Below are 17,699 nucleotides of genomic sequence, written 5' to 3'. Positions count from 1 at the left end.
ACTTTTCTTCATTTAGAAACAGTCTCTTGCCTTCAAGGAAGAAAAGTTGGGAGGAAGAACAGTGTTCTTGTATAGGACCTTGTCCTGGTGAGAGTTGCTCCACAGGTCCCAGATCCCAGAGTTACATCAAAGGCCATTTGAGACACCTCTTATACCAAGAGCACACATGAGTCAGGAGCCAGGGACAGGGCCAGAATATAGGGACCTGGAGACCTGAGGTCTGGCCCTGGCCTACCTGTGTCCTGTGTGGAGTCCTCCAGGGTCTCCTATGGACCCCTCCTGTTTCCATTAGGAAGCAGGAGAGATGTCTGCTCCTTGGAGAACGTGACCTTCCACCCGGCTCTCACCACACCACTTGTGACCACTGCACTTGTGACTATTGTGAGTGCACTGTGAGTCCACTGACTGGTCTGTCTCCAAGCACGCTGCCACTCCCTGTGCACCCAGCAGAGGGGGTAGGAGGGAGCCGCTGGTGGGGATGGGCAGCAGGCCAACAGAACACTGCTTTTGATTTCTGCACGTCCAGACCGGTCCCGGACCTTTATAGCTGGGGTGGTGTTAGATCCTACTTGTCCCTCCGCTGGGCCACAGTTTACTCTCAGGGGTCTGTGATTGGAGGATTCAGGAGGTGGGGTAGGGCCGGACCAACAGAAACACTGATCACAACAAGTCCCCACTTTTCTGCTCGCCAGAGGCTCTCAGAACTGAAGGCCATCCTGCTCAGTACACAGCACCATGCCTATGATACTGGGTTATTGGGACATCCGTGGGGTAAGCAAAGGTCCTTTGGCAGGTGGGATGGGGATGAGGGACTAGGCTGTGCAGATCAGCTTGGGGTGGTGGGTTCTAGAACATGGATCCTCTTTAGGATTTTCTGGAGTCCCCGGCCTGTCCCTGACAGGAGGCCTGTGCCAGACTCTGTGTGTGTGTGTGAGTGTGTGTGTGTGTGTGTGTGTGTGTGCGTGCGTGTGTCCCCACTGGCATGAGTGCTGGTGATAGGTGTAGGGTGGTAGGGAGAGGGCTCACCTGCAATTAATGAGTTCTTCTGTCTCTAACCTCTGCCATGACCATCTCTCCCAGCTTACTAACCCCATCCGCCTGCTCCTGGAATACACAGACTCAAGCTATGAGGAGAAGAGATACACCATGGGGGACGGTAATGGCACCCTCCTGTTCAGACCCCTGCCCAGCTCCTCCTGCTGATTGGTGCAATGAGACCATGCCTGGCCACTTTGTGCTCAGGCCTACAGCCCTCCTCCTGCTGGACCTAGGGCCTGATGCTTCCTGAATTTGAGGATACATCTTGGTCTGAAAAGGCATGATGTTGGCAGCAGAGTCCCAGATCCCTCTCCAAGAGCAACTGGGTTGGATTCCCCTTAAGACTTGCCTGAACCTTTCGTAAGCCTTAGTAGTTTAGGATCCAACAGTAATTATGAGCATTGTCCTCTCTATACCCACCCAAATCTAGGAATGTGAGGCTGAGTGACTCAGATTTCACATTCACCTTCTCAGGGGTCTTATCCCTGATCCCTTGGGAGGATGCTGGGGAAGGGGGGTTGGACTCAGGGGAGGTTTGCTTTCTCATCATCTTCTCCCCCACAGCTCCCAACTACGACAGAAGCCAGTGGCTGGATGAGAAATTCAAGCTGGGCCTGGACTTTCCCAATGTAGGTGGGGAGGATGGGGTGGTTGGGGAAAGTGAAGCCATCTTTGTCTCATCTCCTTGGTCCAGAGTAGAGTTTCTAGGGCCAGAGCTTCTCCTCAACTGACCTCATTGCTGTGTGTTACTCTTTGCCCCAACATCACCTCTGATGGATGGGTGTCTACACTGTCTTTGAGTGATGGTCTGTGTCCCAGATCATGCACTTATTCCACAGTGTGTTTGTGTGGTGATTACCATGGGCCAGACACACTAATGCCAGGTCTCACATGTGCCCTAAATCAGGGAAGGGGGACTGGGATTAGGTGGCTCACCTGACCATCCCTGGTTGTCCATCCAGCTGCCCTACTTGATCGACGGGCCTCACAGGATCACCCAGAGCAACGCCATCCTGCGCTACCTTGCCCGCAAGCACAACCTGTGTGAGTGGGGCTGGCTGCAGGGTGGGGGGGATGGTGGCCATGTCCCTGGCTTGGCTGGGGTGGGAGGCTGAAGGTGTGTCCCTCTTGTGTGGGCCATAGGTGGGGAGACAGAAGAGGAGATGATTCGTGTGGACATTTTGGAGAACCAGGCTATGGACACTCGTGTACAACTTGCCGTGATCTGCTACAGCCCTGACTTTGTGAGTCACAGTTCTGGAGCAGACAGGACTTAGGGGATTTAAACCTGTGCTTTCACATCTCTATTAGTCCAGTTCAACATTTGGATTCCTTAGTGGTACTCCTTCTCCAAGCTTTCTTATCTTGCCAACAGACTGACTCTCATAACCTATGAAATCTTGTCATAGAAACACTGGTGGATCAATTCTTACCACTCTTGGGGTACAGTCCAGACTCCAATATGACATCTAGTTTCTATACAGTAGAGTCAGGCATTCAGATTCTCTCCACCTTGACCTCTGCCGTGGCCACTGCCTTCCATAGCTTCACACTACCTCCCTGCTCCTGGAATACAGAGATTGAAAACTCAAGAAGTAATAGATGGGGGAATGTAATGCACTCTTCTCTTCAGACATGTTTCCCCCGTGTTTTGTCCTTGACACCAGCAGGTGTCAGAACCTTTCCCAATAAGCAGCTCAGAGTCATCCATCGAACTTTCCTTCTTTCCTTGCAACATCAAACACTCCTTAACGTTATGCATGTTACTCAGATATGCATTTCATCCTTTAACCTCCTATTGGGTAGAACTTTGTTATATCTTCAGAGCTCTTTTAGTACTTTGCTTCTTCAAGTCCATAGCCTGCCATATACTCCTGAGTCTGACTCACGGGATATGTACTAGACCCACGACTGGTGACAGTTTCAGGGACCATGTTGTGTTCCTGTCTGACTTTGCATCACTCTGAGAGATGGGAGATGCTACCAGATAGAAGTCTAAGCAGTGGAGTTGCAGGGAATGAAAACCTCACCCTGACACAGGCTCAGGTGCATGGCAGGTGCTCAGCCCTGGCAGGTGGGGCCATGCACACCACTGCTGATGCCAGCCCCTTAGGCAGGAAGCTCCTGTCTGAGGCTGGTGACAGCTGATTTCTGCCTCAGGAGAAAAAGAAGCCTGAGTTCTTGGAGACCCTGCCTGAGAAGATGAAGCTCTACTCACAGTTCCTGGGGAAGCGGCCCTGGTTTGCAGGGGACAAGGTAAAAGGGGAGGAGTCTGGAGGTGTCACTCTTTCCAGGGTAGAGATTTTCATGCCCACTCATCCTCAGCTTTCTGCAGATCACCTACGTGGATTTCATCACTTATGATGTCCTGGACCAGCACCGTCTGTTTGAACCCAAGTGCCTGGAGGCATTCCCAAACCTGAAGGACTTCATGTCCCGCTTTGAGGTGATGCCCTGTTCTTCCTCACCCTTCAATGCCTCTTTTCCTTCCTGTTTTCCACGAGACTTTCCATATCTCAGAGGTTACAAAAGGAACAACTAGCATGTGTTGAGGCCTGGATTTTTTCCAGGACCTGTGCTCAAAAGTTACGTCTACTTTGACTAATTTATTGACACAGCAACCTGCAAGGCTTTAGATAGAATTACCAGGCACATTGGACAGAGATGGAAACTGGGACTGTAGAGGGGAAGTCTTTTGCTCAAGGTCCCAGTTCCAGTGGAGGCTGTTCTGGGCTGTCAGCCTTGGCTCCTAAGGCCCTGGTGGATGGCTGTTCTGCCTTCTGTCAGAAGGAGCAACCTCAGGCCCTCATGCAGCCTGGGTTTCATAGCCCAGGATGCTGTGTAGGGGGAGAGTGAGGCAGGGTGTGTGCAGCTGGAGGTGGGAGGCTGAGGTGAGGCTGGGGGACTGGCAGAGCAAGGCCCAGACAGTGTTGAGAGCTGCTCTGCAGCAGGCTTGGCTCCATCAGATGCCACCTGGGGAAGCACCAGTGCCGGGTGAGTACATGTGGGGGACTTTGGGGGTTTTTTTCCTCAGTTGTTCCATGTGGGTATTCTATGCCCTCCTTTTCATCATTTCTTCCTCTTCATTATCTCACATGTTCTATTTTAAATGGTGCCATACTCTCACTTTAACTCTTATTCTCTAGGCATTCTCCTTTGTATCTAATGCTATGTCTGGAGAGTAGGACTGTAAAGATGACCCCATGCTGGGACCAAGTCCTACAGGGAATGTCAAGCACCAGACTAGGAGATGCCCCTGGTGCTAGCTGGGTGCTAGGGAATGTGGTCTGGACCTCACTCCACAGCTAATTAGGGTTACCCTGAGTCCACTTGTTTGTCATCCACAAAGCCTTTTTTTTTTTTTTTAGAGATTTTAAAGATTTGAGAATTTGAGGCATTAGTTCAACTGGTTTTTCATCCTGGGATCTGTGTTCCTCTCTCCTCCCACTTCAGCTGAGAATGTACTTTGCTTCCCAGCTGGTTCTCATTAGCTCTGGCTCTGTTCCTGGGAGTGGCCTTGGAGCTTGTGTAAGAGCTGGCACAACTGTGGGGTCAAAGGGTGGCGGGGGAGCAGAGGGCTACAGCCTGAGGCCAGCTGGGCCTGGCTTGTGTGCAGGCAGCCCTGACACTAGGAATCCTTCAGATGTGATCTGGGTATTTTTCCTGGTAAGGTGGGTGCACAGCACACCCGAGTATCATTCAACCTGTTTTGCTGTGGCAGGAGATGGGGTAATTTGGGGCACAGTGAAAACAGGCTCAGGTATCAGCTGGAGAAGTTTGAGCTTTTCTGATCCAGGTGGTGAATGGTTACAGCTGGCCAGTCCTTTCTTCGTGGGTGTAAGCTAAAATAACCAAAAAAGTCTCTGCACCGTGATGAAAGTACAAATAACCCGGACAGGACCAGACTTCATGGTTCAGCTGTGCCTTTTCTTTAGCAGCGGAGTTAGGCACTGGATGGCTCCCTATCTGGGTAGAAAATGGCTCTGAAGACAGGGGAGGTATGGTTTATACAGATTACATTGGGGGATGTCTTAGTCCTTGCAGACTTTCACCGCGCAGGTGGGCAAAATGTTGCAAACATCTGGAACTTGCTCCTTTTGTGCACAGTTTTTAATTAAACAGTGTTTTTAGAGGGCAGGATGGAAGGTTCCAGGCTCAAAGTCCAGTGCTCACCTGACCTACGGGGTTCATTGTATTGCCACCGGGAAGATCAATGTGAAGTTTCACTGACATGTCACTGAGAAACGATTTATTTATCAGAAGCTTCCCTCTCCCACCCTCCTCCGGAGTCACACACTGTCTTGGGGGGCAGTTATCAATGGATCCTCTAGCGTTCTTCATCCTGGATTTGCTGAGTCACTGGGTGACGTCTGGGCTCTGCCAAGTTGCACAGGCTTGTTCTCAGCCCCTTTGTTCTGCTAGATCCTTCCTCCTTATCATTACCCAAATGCCAGGAGGCTCAAAGGTGAAAAAAGGAGAATGTTTGCGCAGATAGGGAGTGCCAGGGCCTCAGTGGGGGGTTGTGGGGGAGGGAGGAGTGCAGCAAGAGCCCAGAGCCAGGCTGGGTTCAGCCCAACCCCACCCAGTAGCCCTGGGAGAATGAGGAAGTTGCTTTCCCTGTTTGCACCTCAAATCCTTGGTGGATTTTCCATATCCACATTACAAACTCAAGTGCCTGTTCCTGCACTGGGGCTGCTGGAACTCAAAGAGGCAGCAGATCTCCAATCCTGCCTTTTCTTTCCCACTCCCAGGGACTGAAGAAGATATCTACCTACATGAAGTCCAGCCAATTCCTTCGCAGTCCTGTGTATTTAAAAGTGGCCCGGTGGAGCAATAAGTAGGACCCTGTCATTTGAAGAGGTGGGATCCATCAATGCATCTGCTGGCCCTGATGTTCCTGGCACCCCTAGCTTCAGTCTTCTTCCTTTACCCTTCCTGTTCCCCTTTCCTCTGCAAGCCCTTGCCAGACCCCTTTCTTCTGCCCAACTTCTCACCCAGTAAATCCATTGTAAGCTACAGCTCCCCCTTTTCTTTAGGAAAGCCCCTCTTCCCCTTCCTCATCCCTGCCCTGAATCCAACCAGACAGTCCTCAGCTCTGCTTGGAGGAGCATGACTGAGTCCATGCTCCCCTGCACTGCCCCAAACTCCAGTACTACCTGGTGAGCTGGCTCTGGTCCCCAACATGGCAGCTGCCCAGCCCTGTCTGACCCCAATAAAGCCTGGACCACACATGCTCTGTGTCTGTGTCATTGCCTCTAACCCTCGGGGCTCACTGTGTGGCTGTGGTCAGAGCCTCTTTGTTCTGTTGTCCACAGCAGGAACTGGATTCATGGGGGTGTTGGGGATGGGTGCTCTGTGTGGTCAGACAGGGTATGAGGTCACTTAATCTTGTTGCTGTCCCCTCTCCATGTCCCTATGGTCCTCACCATGGGATTCCTATAGAAGGGTGCTCCTTCCATGCCAGGGTTCCTCATCCATGTGGCAGAGAGTAAGGCTCCATAGGCCATGTGCAGCTGGGTGTCATGGTTCAGAGAGGTGCTGGGCTGATGGGAAGGGGCTAAGGAGCCCACAGGTGACCGTCTTCTGACCCTTCTCCTGGAAGTGTTCCTGGTCTGGACAGCCCTCCTCTGTGTTCCCAGGACGTTCTCCATGAACACACCCCACTGTGTTGTAGTTGGTGTTGTGGCTGTTGTCACCCCACTCAGTCACAAGCTCATTGAGGAGAGGGCGCAAGGCTTGTTGGACTTTTTAATTTCTAATATGTCTGGCAGTGTCTGGTATATGGTCAATGCTCAGGAAATTTGGAAACTGGAAAGGATTATCTCTGAGGAAGCCTTGGCCTGCCTGTGTAGCCAGTACTGGGATTTACAGCTCTGCAGGTATTATAGTATGAGCCAGTAGCTCTCACCCACTTCAGCATTGAAGACGTTCTAGCTGTCCTTGGAACAATGTGACCTGAGATGCACAGGCCTAGTTTCCTGGGTCATGAAGCAGCAAGCATGTGGTCAGACCATACATAATTACTAGGTAGAGCAGCATCCCACGGAACTTTAATAACTCAGGTGACTGCAGCAGATAGACAAACCAAGAGCCAATTCAAACATGGGCAAAGGACTCGAATAGATGTTTCTCCAGAGAAGACACACAAATGCCAATAAATACGTGAAATATTGTTCAACTTTGCGAATCACTGGAGAAATGTAAGTCAAAACTACAATGATCGTCTCCCTTTCACACATTAGGATGACGACGACAGCCATAAGTTTGGTAATTTTGCAGAGTGATTGGAAAACTTTTTCCCTTTTGGAGGGAAAGTAAAATGGTATAGCTACTGTAGAAATCAATACGATGGTATTTCCAAAAAAATTAAACATAAAAAATAGAAGCACTCTGTAATGTACCAATTCCGTTTCTGGGTACATACTCGAAAGAAGTCAAAGCAACTTTTCAAATACATATTTCCAAATATGTATTAGTATACCCATATCTATAGTGGCATTATTTATAACAGTAAAATATGGATGCAAACCATGAGTCCGCCTACAAATGAATGGATAAACAAAATATGATCTTTAAATACAAAGGGATATTATTCAGTATTGAAAGAAAGTTTGACACATGATAAACTATGGATAAACCTGAGTGCATTATGCTAATTGAAATGAAGCAGTCACAAACATTCCAAACCTTCAGGATTCCACTTCTTTGAGGGAGGCAGGATAGTCACAGTCTGGGATATGGAAAGTAAAATGGTGGTTTCCAGGGGCTAGGGAAAGAAGGGAATGGGGAGCTATTGTTTAGTGGGTAAAACTTCCATTTTCACAAGGCAAAAAGAGTTTGGGAGATGGGTGGTGGTGATGGGTGCACAATGTTAGGGATGTACATAATAATTACTGAACCGTTCAAATGCGCAAAATGCTAAATTTACACTATGACTTATAAATACAATGAATGAATAATGAGACAAAGCAGACAACAACACATGCTGTTCTTTCCTGATCCCTGATCTAGAAACTCAAATTAAAAGAACAAGATAAGCCAGGTGTGGTGGTGCTCATCTATAATCCCAAGTACTCAGAAGGCTGAGGCAGGAGGATTGAAAGTTTAAGGCCAGCTGCAATAACTTAGTGAGACCCTCCCTCTTAAAATAAATTTTTTAGAAAGGTTTGGGGGTGTAGATCAGTGGTAGAGTATCCCTGGGTTCAATCTCCAGTACCAGGAAAAACAAACAAAAACAAAAACTATATGAATCTGCTTATTAGATTTGAAATTTTATTTTACATTTTAAGTCACTTGCTCAAGGTCCCAGTGCCAGTGGAGGCTGTGCTGGGCTCCCTGTTAGCCCCTGGCTTCTAAGGGCCCCTCCCTGATTTCTGTTTAAAGGAAAAGCCATACCTGATCTGGACCAGGCTTGGCTCAATCAGGTGCTCCACTGGGGACGCACCGAGACCCTGGGCCGTGAATAGGGCTGAAGGTGAATTATGTGGGCCCCTGAGGGAGGATTTTTTTAATACAGGGGTGTTCTACAGCGGGACAACCTTCACTCTTCCTCTTTTCCTCCTTCCCCTCAATACCTTCAGCTTTATATCTGTGACATGGGGTCATACACGTATTTTCACTCACATTCACTGATCTTTTCTGTATAAGATTAGCTGTCAGGCTCAGTGGGACATGTAAAGATGCCCCTATCCTAGGACTGAGTGCAGCAGGAAATAGCAGACACCTAACTACAAGGTGCCTGTGGTACACCTGGGTGCTGGGGATCACAGCCTGCAAGCTCACTCATTGTCAATCACAAGTCACCCCAAGCCTACTTGTTTTGCTTTTAATATATACATACATATATATATATATATATATATATATATATATATATATATATATATATATATAGTTGTCAATGAACCTTTATTTTATTTATTTATATGTGGTGCTGAGAATCCAACCCAGTGCCTCACACATGCTAGGCAAGCCCTCTACCACTGAGCCACATAACCCCAGCCCAAAGTCCACTTGTTTGTCACCAACAAACTTTTGGTAGAGATATGAGGATCTGAGGGGACAGTAATTCAGCCTGGGATCTGTTTCCCTTTCCCACTCCCTGAGGATCTGCTTTCTCAGTTAGTTCTCCTCAGCTCTGGATCTGTTCCAGGCTGAGTGGCCTTGGGGATTGTGCAAGGGCTGGCAGGACTGTGGGGGTGAGGCAGGGAGGGGTGGGGTAGAGGAGAGGGGAGGGCTGCAGCCTGAGGCCTCTGACCCCTCTGAAAAGATCTAGGCACTCACTTTCCTGGGGGGTGGGTAGAAGACACAGGATACAACAGAAGGTCCTATGGCCTGGTCTGTAGCAGGGCTGGAGATGAGGTTAGGTTGGGGTACAGTGAGACTGGTTTCACTCAGTCTGAATTTTCTGTTCTGCTTCAGGGGAATGATTAAAGGTGGCTTGGCCTTTCAAGTTTGTTCACCGCCCCTGTCCAATTTCACCCAGGATTTTGCTGAGTCATTGGGTGAGACCTGGGCTCTCTTGTAAGTTGCACAGCTATATTCTGAGCCCCTTCATCCTGTTAGAGCCATCTTCTTGTTTTAAACCAGACATACCAGAAGCCTCCCCATGAAAAAGGAGAAGGTTTGTGCAAACAGAGAGGGACAGGGCTCCCTAACGGAGAGGACCAGGGGAAAGTGTGGCAGAGAACTCAGAACTGGAGAGACAGAGCCAGGTTCTATCCAGCCTGTCCAACTCACTGTGAGCTGTGTGGGAAGGGAAAGTGAGGACCAAGGGACCCCCGAGACCTTATCAGCCCCCTTTTCTCCCACCAACCCCCGTCCCATTCGGGACCTTTAAACCTTGGCTCCTCATTTTCCCCATCCTAACCTTTCAGTGTCCTGAATTAAACCAACCCAAAGTCCAGCGGCTGTGCCAGCTTTGACTGTTCCCTCCCTCTGGAGCTAGGCCCTGTGCTGCCCAGTGTTACCGATTATTGCCCGCTGCTCACCCTGGTCCCCAGTAAGGACCCTGCAGTAGCCCTGGCCTGCTGCCCATCAAACCTGAACCCCACCTGCTCTTCACTTGTCCTGTTGCCTCTAGCTCCCTGCACTCACAGCCTTTCACTGCTACTTCCAAGGGACTGACTCTGACCTGGGCACTGGTTCATGGGGATTCTGGTGGGGGTCAGAAGGAATTTGAGACTTCCCGGTCCCATTTTTGACAGTGGCCCAGGAGACTGTCTAGAAAATGGAGGAGTCCTTTCTGTCAGGAATCTCCCTTCCTCCTGAGCATCCCAGAGCCTTCCCAAGGGGAAGCAGGCCTGCGTGTGTGAGTGAGCAAGGACCAGGGTAGTGGAGTCCCCAGCTGGGACAGCCAGGACGCTTCCTGCCTTCCTGTTTGGCGGTACTCCATCTGTATACAGATGGACAGTTGTATGCCAACAGCTATACAAAGAGGCATGGCCAAAGTTGTGAGCCACTCTAAGTTCCCACCCCCCAACCTAACCAAAGGGCAGAGCTTAATCATTTTGCTGGATTGTGGTCCCTAGTTAATCTCTCAGGATCCTGGCTCTACTTAATTTTCTAGATGACTTCAAGGTGTCCTCCCATGACTTCCCACACAACTGGAAAGGAGACCTTCTTTCTTGGTCAATCCTTCACCTCCTTGGGCCCCAGTGAAAACTGTAAATGTCTTATCCTGGTACCGGTGTCATTAATTTTCTCTGAATGAATATAGACCAGTAGGGTGGACCTTGAGTCTTCGGATGGACTTACTGACTCCTTCTGTAATAAGCACATCTGATGAGAAGGGCAATGTCTGACTGGAGTCTCTGTGTAGATGGTCTGCTTTGATCCTTCACTCCGTCTCCTTCATCCTGAGGTCTCTAAATCTCTAAGCGATGGCACATGCTTGTAATCCCAGAACTAGGGAGGCTGAGGCAGGAGGATTGCAAGTTCAAAGCCAGCTTTTTTCAGCAATTTAGTGGGGTCCTGGGTAACTTAGCAAGACCCTGTTTCAAAATCAAAATAAAAAAAAATGGCTCAGTGTTTAATGCCCCTGGGTTTAACCCCCAGTATCATGGGGATCTATAGGCTGACATTATACTACTTTACCCTCTTTCCCAAACATTCCTAGAAGAGGCTTATTCCCTCAGATTCCTTAATCACCATTCCTTTATCTGCATCCCATCCTCCTGAAATAATTTTAATTTCACTATAGAGGGAACTTATGAGGAAACTTCAAAAGAAGTTTCTAGTCACTCAGCAATTTCCATCCATGGTACCAGAATGAGTTGTTATACTTTGTATGTAGGTGTGTTTGTCAGCTTTCCATTACTATAGCAAAATACCTGAGATAATGAACTTATGAAGACAAAAGGTTCATTTTGGCTCATGGTTTTAGAGCCACAGCAAGTTCCTACCCACTACCTTAACAAAAGGCTGAAGCTTAATTATTTTGGTGGATTTTGGTTCATAGCCAATCTGCCTGCCTCAATCTCTAGGGTGTATCTCATTTTTTCTTGTGTTTTTCTCACCTTGAAATAAAAAAAGCTCTCCTAATTGCTGTCTTTGCCTCATTATATACTTATATATCTGCACCAGGGTAATTATTTAATCTTACAGATAAACACAAGGATCAAGAAACAAAATATGGCCCTACAATTGACCCTCAACCTCCAATAACAAAAATTTCTAATAATTATCAGGGCTTAAAACAGATTATCCAGAAAGACATGCTGGTATTGTAGGTCAAATATTCAGGCAAAGCCAAGCTAGAAGAAAACATGGCAAATCAACAAGATTGCTTATCCAAAAACTATATATTCAGAAATACATACATTAAATATGGGTCGCTGGGTGCAGTGGTGCATGCCTGTAATCCCAGTGGCTCGGAGGCTGAGGAAGGAGAATCTCAGGTTCAAAGCCAGCCTCAGCAATGGCGAGGTGCTAAGCAACTCAGTGATACCCTGTCTTTAAATAAACTACAAAATAGGGCTGGGGATATGATTCAGTCGTTCAGCGCCCCTGAGTTCAATCCCTGGTACCCATCCCCCAATAAAAATTTAAAAATATGGGTCAAGCCCTGTACATGCATGGCCCATAATTGTACATCTAAATGGCCAATAAGCACATGAAAACATGATAAAGAGCATTAGACAGCAGAATGGTTATAAATTCCATAAGATCCTAGTATATGTTTACCACGATAGTTGATATTACTAGAACCAACAGTAGTTGGTGAATTTATGGAGTAAGTAGAACTCTCACACATTGGTCTCATACATTGGGCAACCACTTTGGAATGCTAGCAATATCAAGCAGAGCTAAACATGCAAGAGCCTGTAGAACTGGATCCCCACCCAACCAGAATGAGTACTTATGTCTTCCTAGAGTCACATGCAATGAGGTTGAACAGTTTTATTTTAAACAGCCAATAACTTACAGCCCCACAAATTCCACCAACAGAAGGGCAAAAAGTGTGTTTTGTTAACATAATTCCATAATTCATATAACAATACTATAATGCAACAAAAATCATGTGCTAATGCTACCTACGACAATATGAATATGCCTCGAAGACATGAAGTTACATGAAGTAGAAGAACAAAGACGCAAGTGCATACTGTATCATTCCATGTTCATGAAAATAACTCCATGGTGATAGTAAGTGCATGATAGAGTTGGAAAGTTCCTATTGAAGGAACCTGTAGGGTGCAGGTAGTGTAGACTTTATGTGATTACACAAAATTTACAAATGCCAAAATCCATGTCTTTTTTAAAAATATTTTTTAGACATCGATGGGCCTTTATTTTGTTCATTTATTTATATGTGGTGCTGAGAATCAAACCCACTGCCTCACACATGCTAGGCAAGTGCTCTACCACTGAGCTACAGCCCCAGCTCCAAAAACCCATGTCTTTATTATCTACTTTCCCCACTTAGGATGCCAATAGCAGGGGGTACATGTTTTGGTTTCTGTTTGTTCCCTGGGGTTATAGGTATCTATATCATATCTACAAGAGCCCCTGATACTATTAGTGTGTGCTCAATGAATAATTATTAAGCAAAATATTTTCTATCTTTTGTGATAGACCTCCAAATTCTCTTGATTTTTCTTGATGCCTATGTTTTAAGTGGGTGAGATTGTCATGTATAATACATTCTCAGGCTCTGCTCCTCTTCTCGTTCACATTTCACTTAAAAATCTGCACTTATTGGCAGTCCACATGTGTGCATACACCTCATAATGAATGGATCTCTGGCATTTTTCTGTAGGCAAAGTTTGCATAGTTGTCTCATGCTATTGGACAAGTGGATTTTTCTGATTTGGGCCTATGTTGTATATAATACTCTGTCTTTAAACCAATTTCTTCTTCTAATTTTGGTTTCTTTACCAGGCATGATCCCCAAAGCAGACACTATGAGGAAAGGATAACATGGTTGATATTATTTTAACAGATGATTTGAATGCTCTCCAGGGAGCATAGACTTATTTAAGGTGCCATGAAGAATGCTATGGATCTGATTCTGCATCACCTGAGACACTTAGGGGTCTAATGTTTTTTCCTACAGTACTTTTATTGGTTTAAAATAATACCATGAAGTGTGTTGCCTTGACCCTTTGTTAATTATTGTTATTATTCTGGGGGAATACTGGGGATTGAACCCAGGGGCACTCGACTGCTGAGCCACATCCCCAGCCCTATTTTGTAGTTTATTTATAGACAGGGTCTCACTGAGTTGCTTAGTGCCTCGCTTTTGCTGATGCTGGCTTTCAACTTGCGATCCTCCTGCCTCAGTCTCCTGAGCCGCTGGGATTACAGGTGTGTGCCACTGCACCTGGCTTGGATGTTCTCTTCACTAAGAAATGATGGATACTTGAGGTGATGGATATGCTAAATACCCTGATTTGATTATTACATAACATTTTTATGTATCAAACATCACATTATGCCCCATAAATATGCACAATTATTATGTGTCAATTGCAAATAAAACTTTAATAACATGTAAACTTTAAAATGTGAAAAAATAGAATAAAGCAATTTCAGGATGCAATTCTTTGTAGTTAAAGCAAGTCTTGTGTGATGAAGCTTTTATTTCAACTAATAATATATTTATGTGTATGGTGGATCATGTGATGAATGTATTTTTTAACTTTCTATTTTGATACAGTATCAGACTTTGAGAAAATTTGCAAAAAGAGCACAAAGAACTCTATGTACCCCAGCTGTTCACTGTGTCCCCTCTCCCTCCTCCACACCCTCCTCTCTCTGTCTGACCCTCCCCAGCATACTGGTCAGGAGCACAGGGCGCTCTTGACCACAACACCATGTTCTTTCTCTAAGATACCAGCACCTGATAGTGGACCCAGACCCATGACCCCTTACGCCCCACCGCGCTTTCTTCCCAGGGCAGGTCTCTCATGCCATAGAGGGGTGGAGTTTATGACAATTCATGTCACACCTTCTTCTTTGGAAAGCTTTGAAAATTCACGCCACAAATTCCTGAAGAACAAGTGTCATTTTGTGGTATCATTTTTCTTTACGGTGCATTATGACTCCATTCAGATCTTCATTTCTTTTAACAAATTTTAACATGCTTGAGTTTGTTCTACTTAGCTGTAAGATGAATATGTTGCTAAGAAAAAAAATGCTTCCCTAACTTGAGAAATTATTTCTGTTGCTTTTTTCTTCATCCTGTTATTAACTTATTATTTCCCTTCTAATTTTTGTCATTGGACGAATGCTTTACGAATTTAAAGGTTTTAGAGAACCAACTATTGGTTTCTTTTTTTTTTTTTAAGGAATATAGCCTTTTTATTGACTACTTTAAGTAGAACAAACTAAATACATATTTAACAGTTTTGGTTCATTTATACAGTACATTAAATAAGTTATGCACAGAGTTAAGTAACAAAAGTTCCTAATAGAGTAAAATGACAAAGCACAGAAAAATCAGACTAACGCATTTTGCGGGTGGTTTCACATTCATGTCCCCCTTTGAAAATTGCGCTCTGCGGCTTAGTTTTCTATTTATTTACATTATCAGCTTTCTTTTATGGACAGAGCCTTTGTAGCCTTATCAGGAACTTGGAAAGCCATGTCAGTGGGCTGAAGTCCTCTTAGCCAAACAGCCCTTTCAACCATTCACCGAATGCTTACTGCTGCTTCTCTCTGCTGACTCCAAGGCAGGGACGGGGCTGTCCCTGACAGACACCAGCCACACATGCCCTATTTGGTTTAAGCATCAATGAGAGTATACACTGGCAGCTGGAGGCCTGACCAGATAGGGGGTGCGTGGGAAGCGCCATTTTCTGTGGCTTGGAGGGGGCCTGCCCTCAGGCTTCCCAACCTCCTGGCTCATGATGGGAAAGGTCACCTGCTCCATCATCTTTGGAAATGAGCATGTCAATGCACTGGAGCAAAGAGGCCGGTAGTCAGCATTTTGGTTTCACAAGAACTACCCCAAGTAGGAAGGGGTCTGCTGAACAGCTGGCCCTGTCGCCCAGTTGGGCCCAGGCAGGGCTCTTCTCTGACAGCTGGCCATCTGGCCTGTGCTGGGACAGTCGAGGTCTTTCTGGCTTTTCTCACATTTGGTTTAAACATGCCACCACCCAAGTAAAAACCATCCAAAAAACTGGCTTGGAATCCACAGCCTTTGAACCTTGGTTCTAGTTCAGTTATGAAGAAAGTCCCCAAGATGTATTGTACTAGTAATGTTTTATTCCATCTGCGGCCCTCTACACTTTCCAGAACAAATGGCCATCTGGTGGTCCTTTATGCTCTCTCTGGACAACTCACTACCATACATTCCTATTATACTGTTGAATCTTCAAACACAATTGCTGAGATATCTTCCAGAATGACCCGGACCGATGTCTACAGCCTTGTGAGCAGTGACAGTTGGGGATCACTTCAACTTTGGGACAGGGTTGTACAAAGAGAGCAGCATGTAGATGTTTCTGTCTGGAAGCTAAAGATGCACAGGTTGACACCAAGAAATGATGAATTCTAGGGGAACTGATGGGCAGATAGCAAAGGGTCCACACTGCAGAGGGGAGCAGTCAGTGCCAAGGATAGACCTGAGGTTCCCAGATGTAGATATCCTGGCAGACACGACTCAGGGGCGCCCAAAGAATGATCCATCCACCCAACCTGAGCAGATGTGCTAAAATTTCAGCCCTGGAGCTGGGGATGTCCCCACCTCACAGGGTGGACTGCCTGTTCCTGGGCTTGAGTCATCTTCACGGTTGCATGGAGTCAGGACAGTGCAGGTGAAAGGGGACACAGAGAACAACTGAAGATAGAAACCCTGCCCTCAACTATCCCTTGGGACACTTAAAAAGTCGGTTCCAAGCCAGGTATGGTGATGCACATCTGTAATCCCAGTGACATGGGAGACTGAAGCAAGTTCAAGGCCAGACTTAGCAACTTGGTGAGGCCCTAAGCAAGTTAGGGAGACCCTATCTCAAAGTAAAAACTAAAAAGGGTTGGGGATGTGGTCAGTGATAAAGCATCCCTGGGTTCAATCTCAGGATCCCCCCCCCCAACAAAAAAAAAGAGTTGGCTCCTACTTCGGCCACATTTGGTGTTCTCTGGTTCCTGCAATCATTCTTTTGGCAAAGAACTCATCAGTGTCCCTCAGTGATGCTGAGCACTGGCCTTATGCTCTTTGCTTCTGGTTTCCATGATAAAATCAAAGAGCCTCTGACTGCCTTGCCCTGCCCCCTTTTGTACCATCATCCCAGCCTCTTAGCCTTTTTTATTCCCTTAAATTTTTAGAGTAGAGGCCAGACCTCTGAGCAACCTCATTATACAGATACTACTTCTTTTAAAACCTAATGGAGATGAGAAACGTGGGGGGGGGGGGCGCTTTATGCTCAACCCCAACCTGGGACCTGGACTCACATCTGTCCCCCCAGCCACCTACCTCACCTTAGGTTCTGCTCTTCCCCTCAATTAGGGAGTTGGATTAGAGAACAGAACCAGAGAATCCTTAAGTTTGAACAGTTAGTCCTGTACTGATGCCCTAGTGACTTGTGACACTGACCAGAATGAACATAGGGAATGGTCTGAGAACTGTGGTGCACAATTCTGCTCAGGTCTGCGGACAGGCTGCCGGTGTCACATGAGCAAAGCAGTCTGGAACAGCATTACAAAGACTTGAAAACAGGAATCATCATTGAAACCAGAGCCCACAGAAGTAGGCCAGGCCCTATACCCCAAATCGACCTCAAGCCCTATAAGTATCATATTGGTTTTGGCTCTTTATTCCAGCCAATAAAAAACCTGAGCTACCCTGGCTAGTCTTGTTGCCAGTGAAGATTTTAAAAAGCTGTTTAGGTGTGAGATGCCCTCCTTCCACAACTGAGTTAGAGGCTCAAAGACCTTTTCAGAAGACACCCCTTTCTTATGGAAATGTGGGTGCCCAATCTGAGGATTGACTCCAGCCCTGTAAAGCCAGGCTGCCCCAGCTGCTAGGGCTCCAGGAGGTAAAGGTGGTGGGGACACAGCCATACAGGCTGACGGAAAACAGGGGTTCTTATGTGGTCAAGGAGCATGATGTTCTGTTCTTTTTCTGAGTCTACCTTGCTTTACACAATGGAAATCTAGGGATTTTAAAGGTGTCTTGTATTGAGTGTCTAAGACTGGAAATCCTTGGTTAAGGTGAATCA

At 46.6% G+C, this 17,699-nt stretch overlaps 1 protein-coding gene across 1 annotated transcript; it reads left to right on the top strand.

The window, feature by feature from the left end:
* Nucleotides 1–543: 543 nt before the first annotated feature.
* Nucleotides 544–6,272, top strand: LOC308655313 (glutathione S-transferase Mu 2-like). Its single transcript, XM_081305321.1, has 8 exons — nucleotides 544–771; nucleotides 1,081–1,156; nucleotides 1,603–1,667; nucleotides 2,001–2,082; nucleotides 2,182–2,282; nucleotides 3,199–3,294; nucleotides 3,374–3,484; nucleotides 5,790–6,272. Exons 1-8 carry the CDS (start codon nucleotides 736–738, stop codon nucleotides 5,877–5,879), a joined length of 657 nt encoding a protein of 218 aa, XP_081161447.1. The 5' UTR covers nucleotides 544–735; the 3' UTR covers nucleotides 5,880–6,272.
* Nucleotides 6,273–17,699: the final 11,427 nt, after the last annotated feature.

The sequence above is a fragment of the Spermophilus citellus genome (assembly GCF_964194105.1).
Source record: "Spermophilus citellus genome assembly, chromosome: 9".
NCBI lineage: Eukaryota > Metazoa > Chordata > Mammalia > Rodentia > Sciuridae > Spermophilus > Spermophilus citellus.
The sequence above is the reverse complement of the archived record's forward strand: the minus strand, read 5'-3'. Positions and strand labels throughout refer to the sequence as shown.

Excerpts from the sequence above, each read along its gene's own strand:
- LOC308655313 (XM_081305321.1), top strand. The coding sequence starts at position 736 with ATGCCTATGATACTGGGTTATTGGGACATCCGTGGG. Across the intron at positions 1,157-1,602 it reads GAGATACACCATGGGGGACG|CTCCCAACTACGACAGAAGC; the intron begins GTAATGGCACCC and ends TCTCCCCCACAG. Across the intron at positions 2,283-3,198 it reads TCTGCTACAGCCCTGACTTT|GAGAAAAAGAAGCCTGAGTT; the intron begins GTGAGTCACAGT and ends TTTCTGCCTCAG.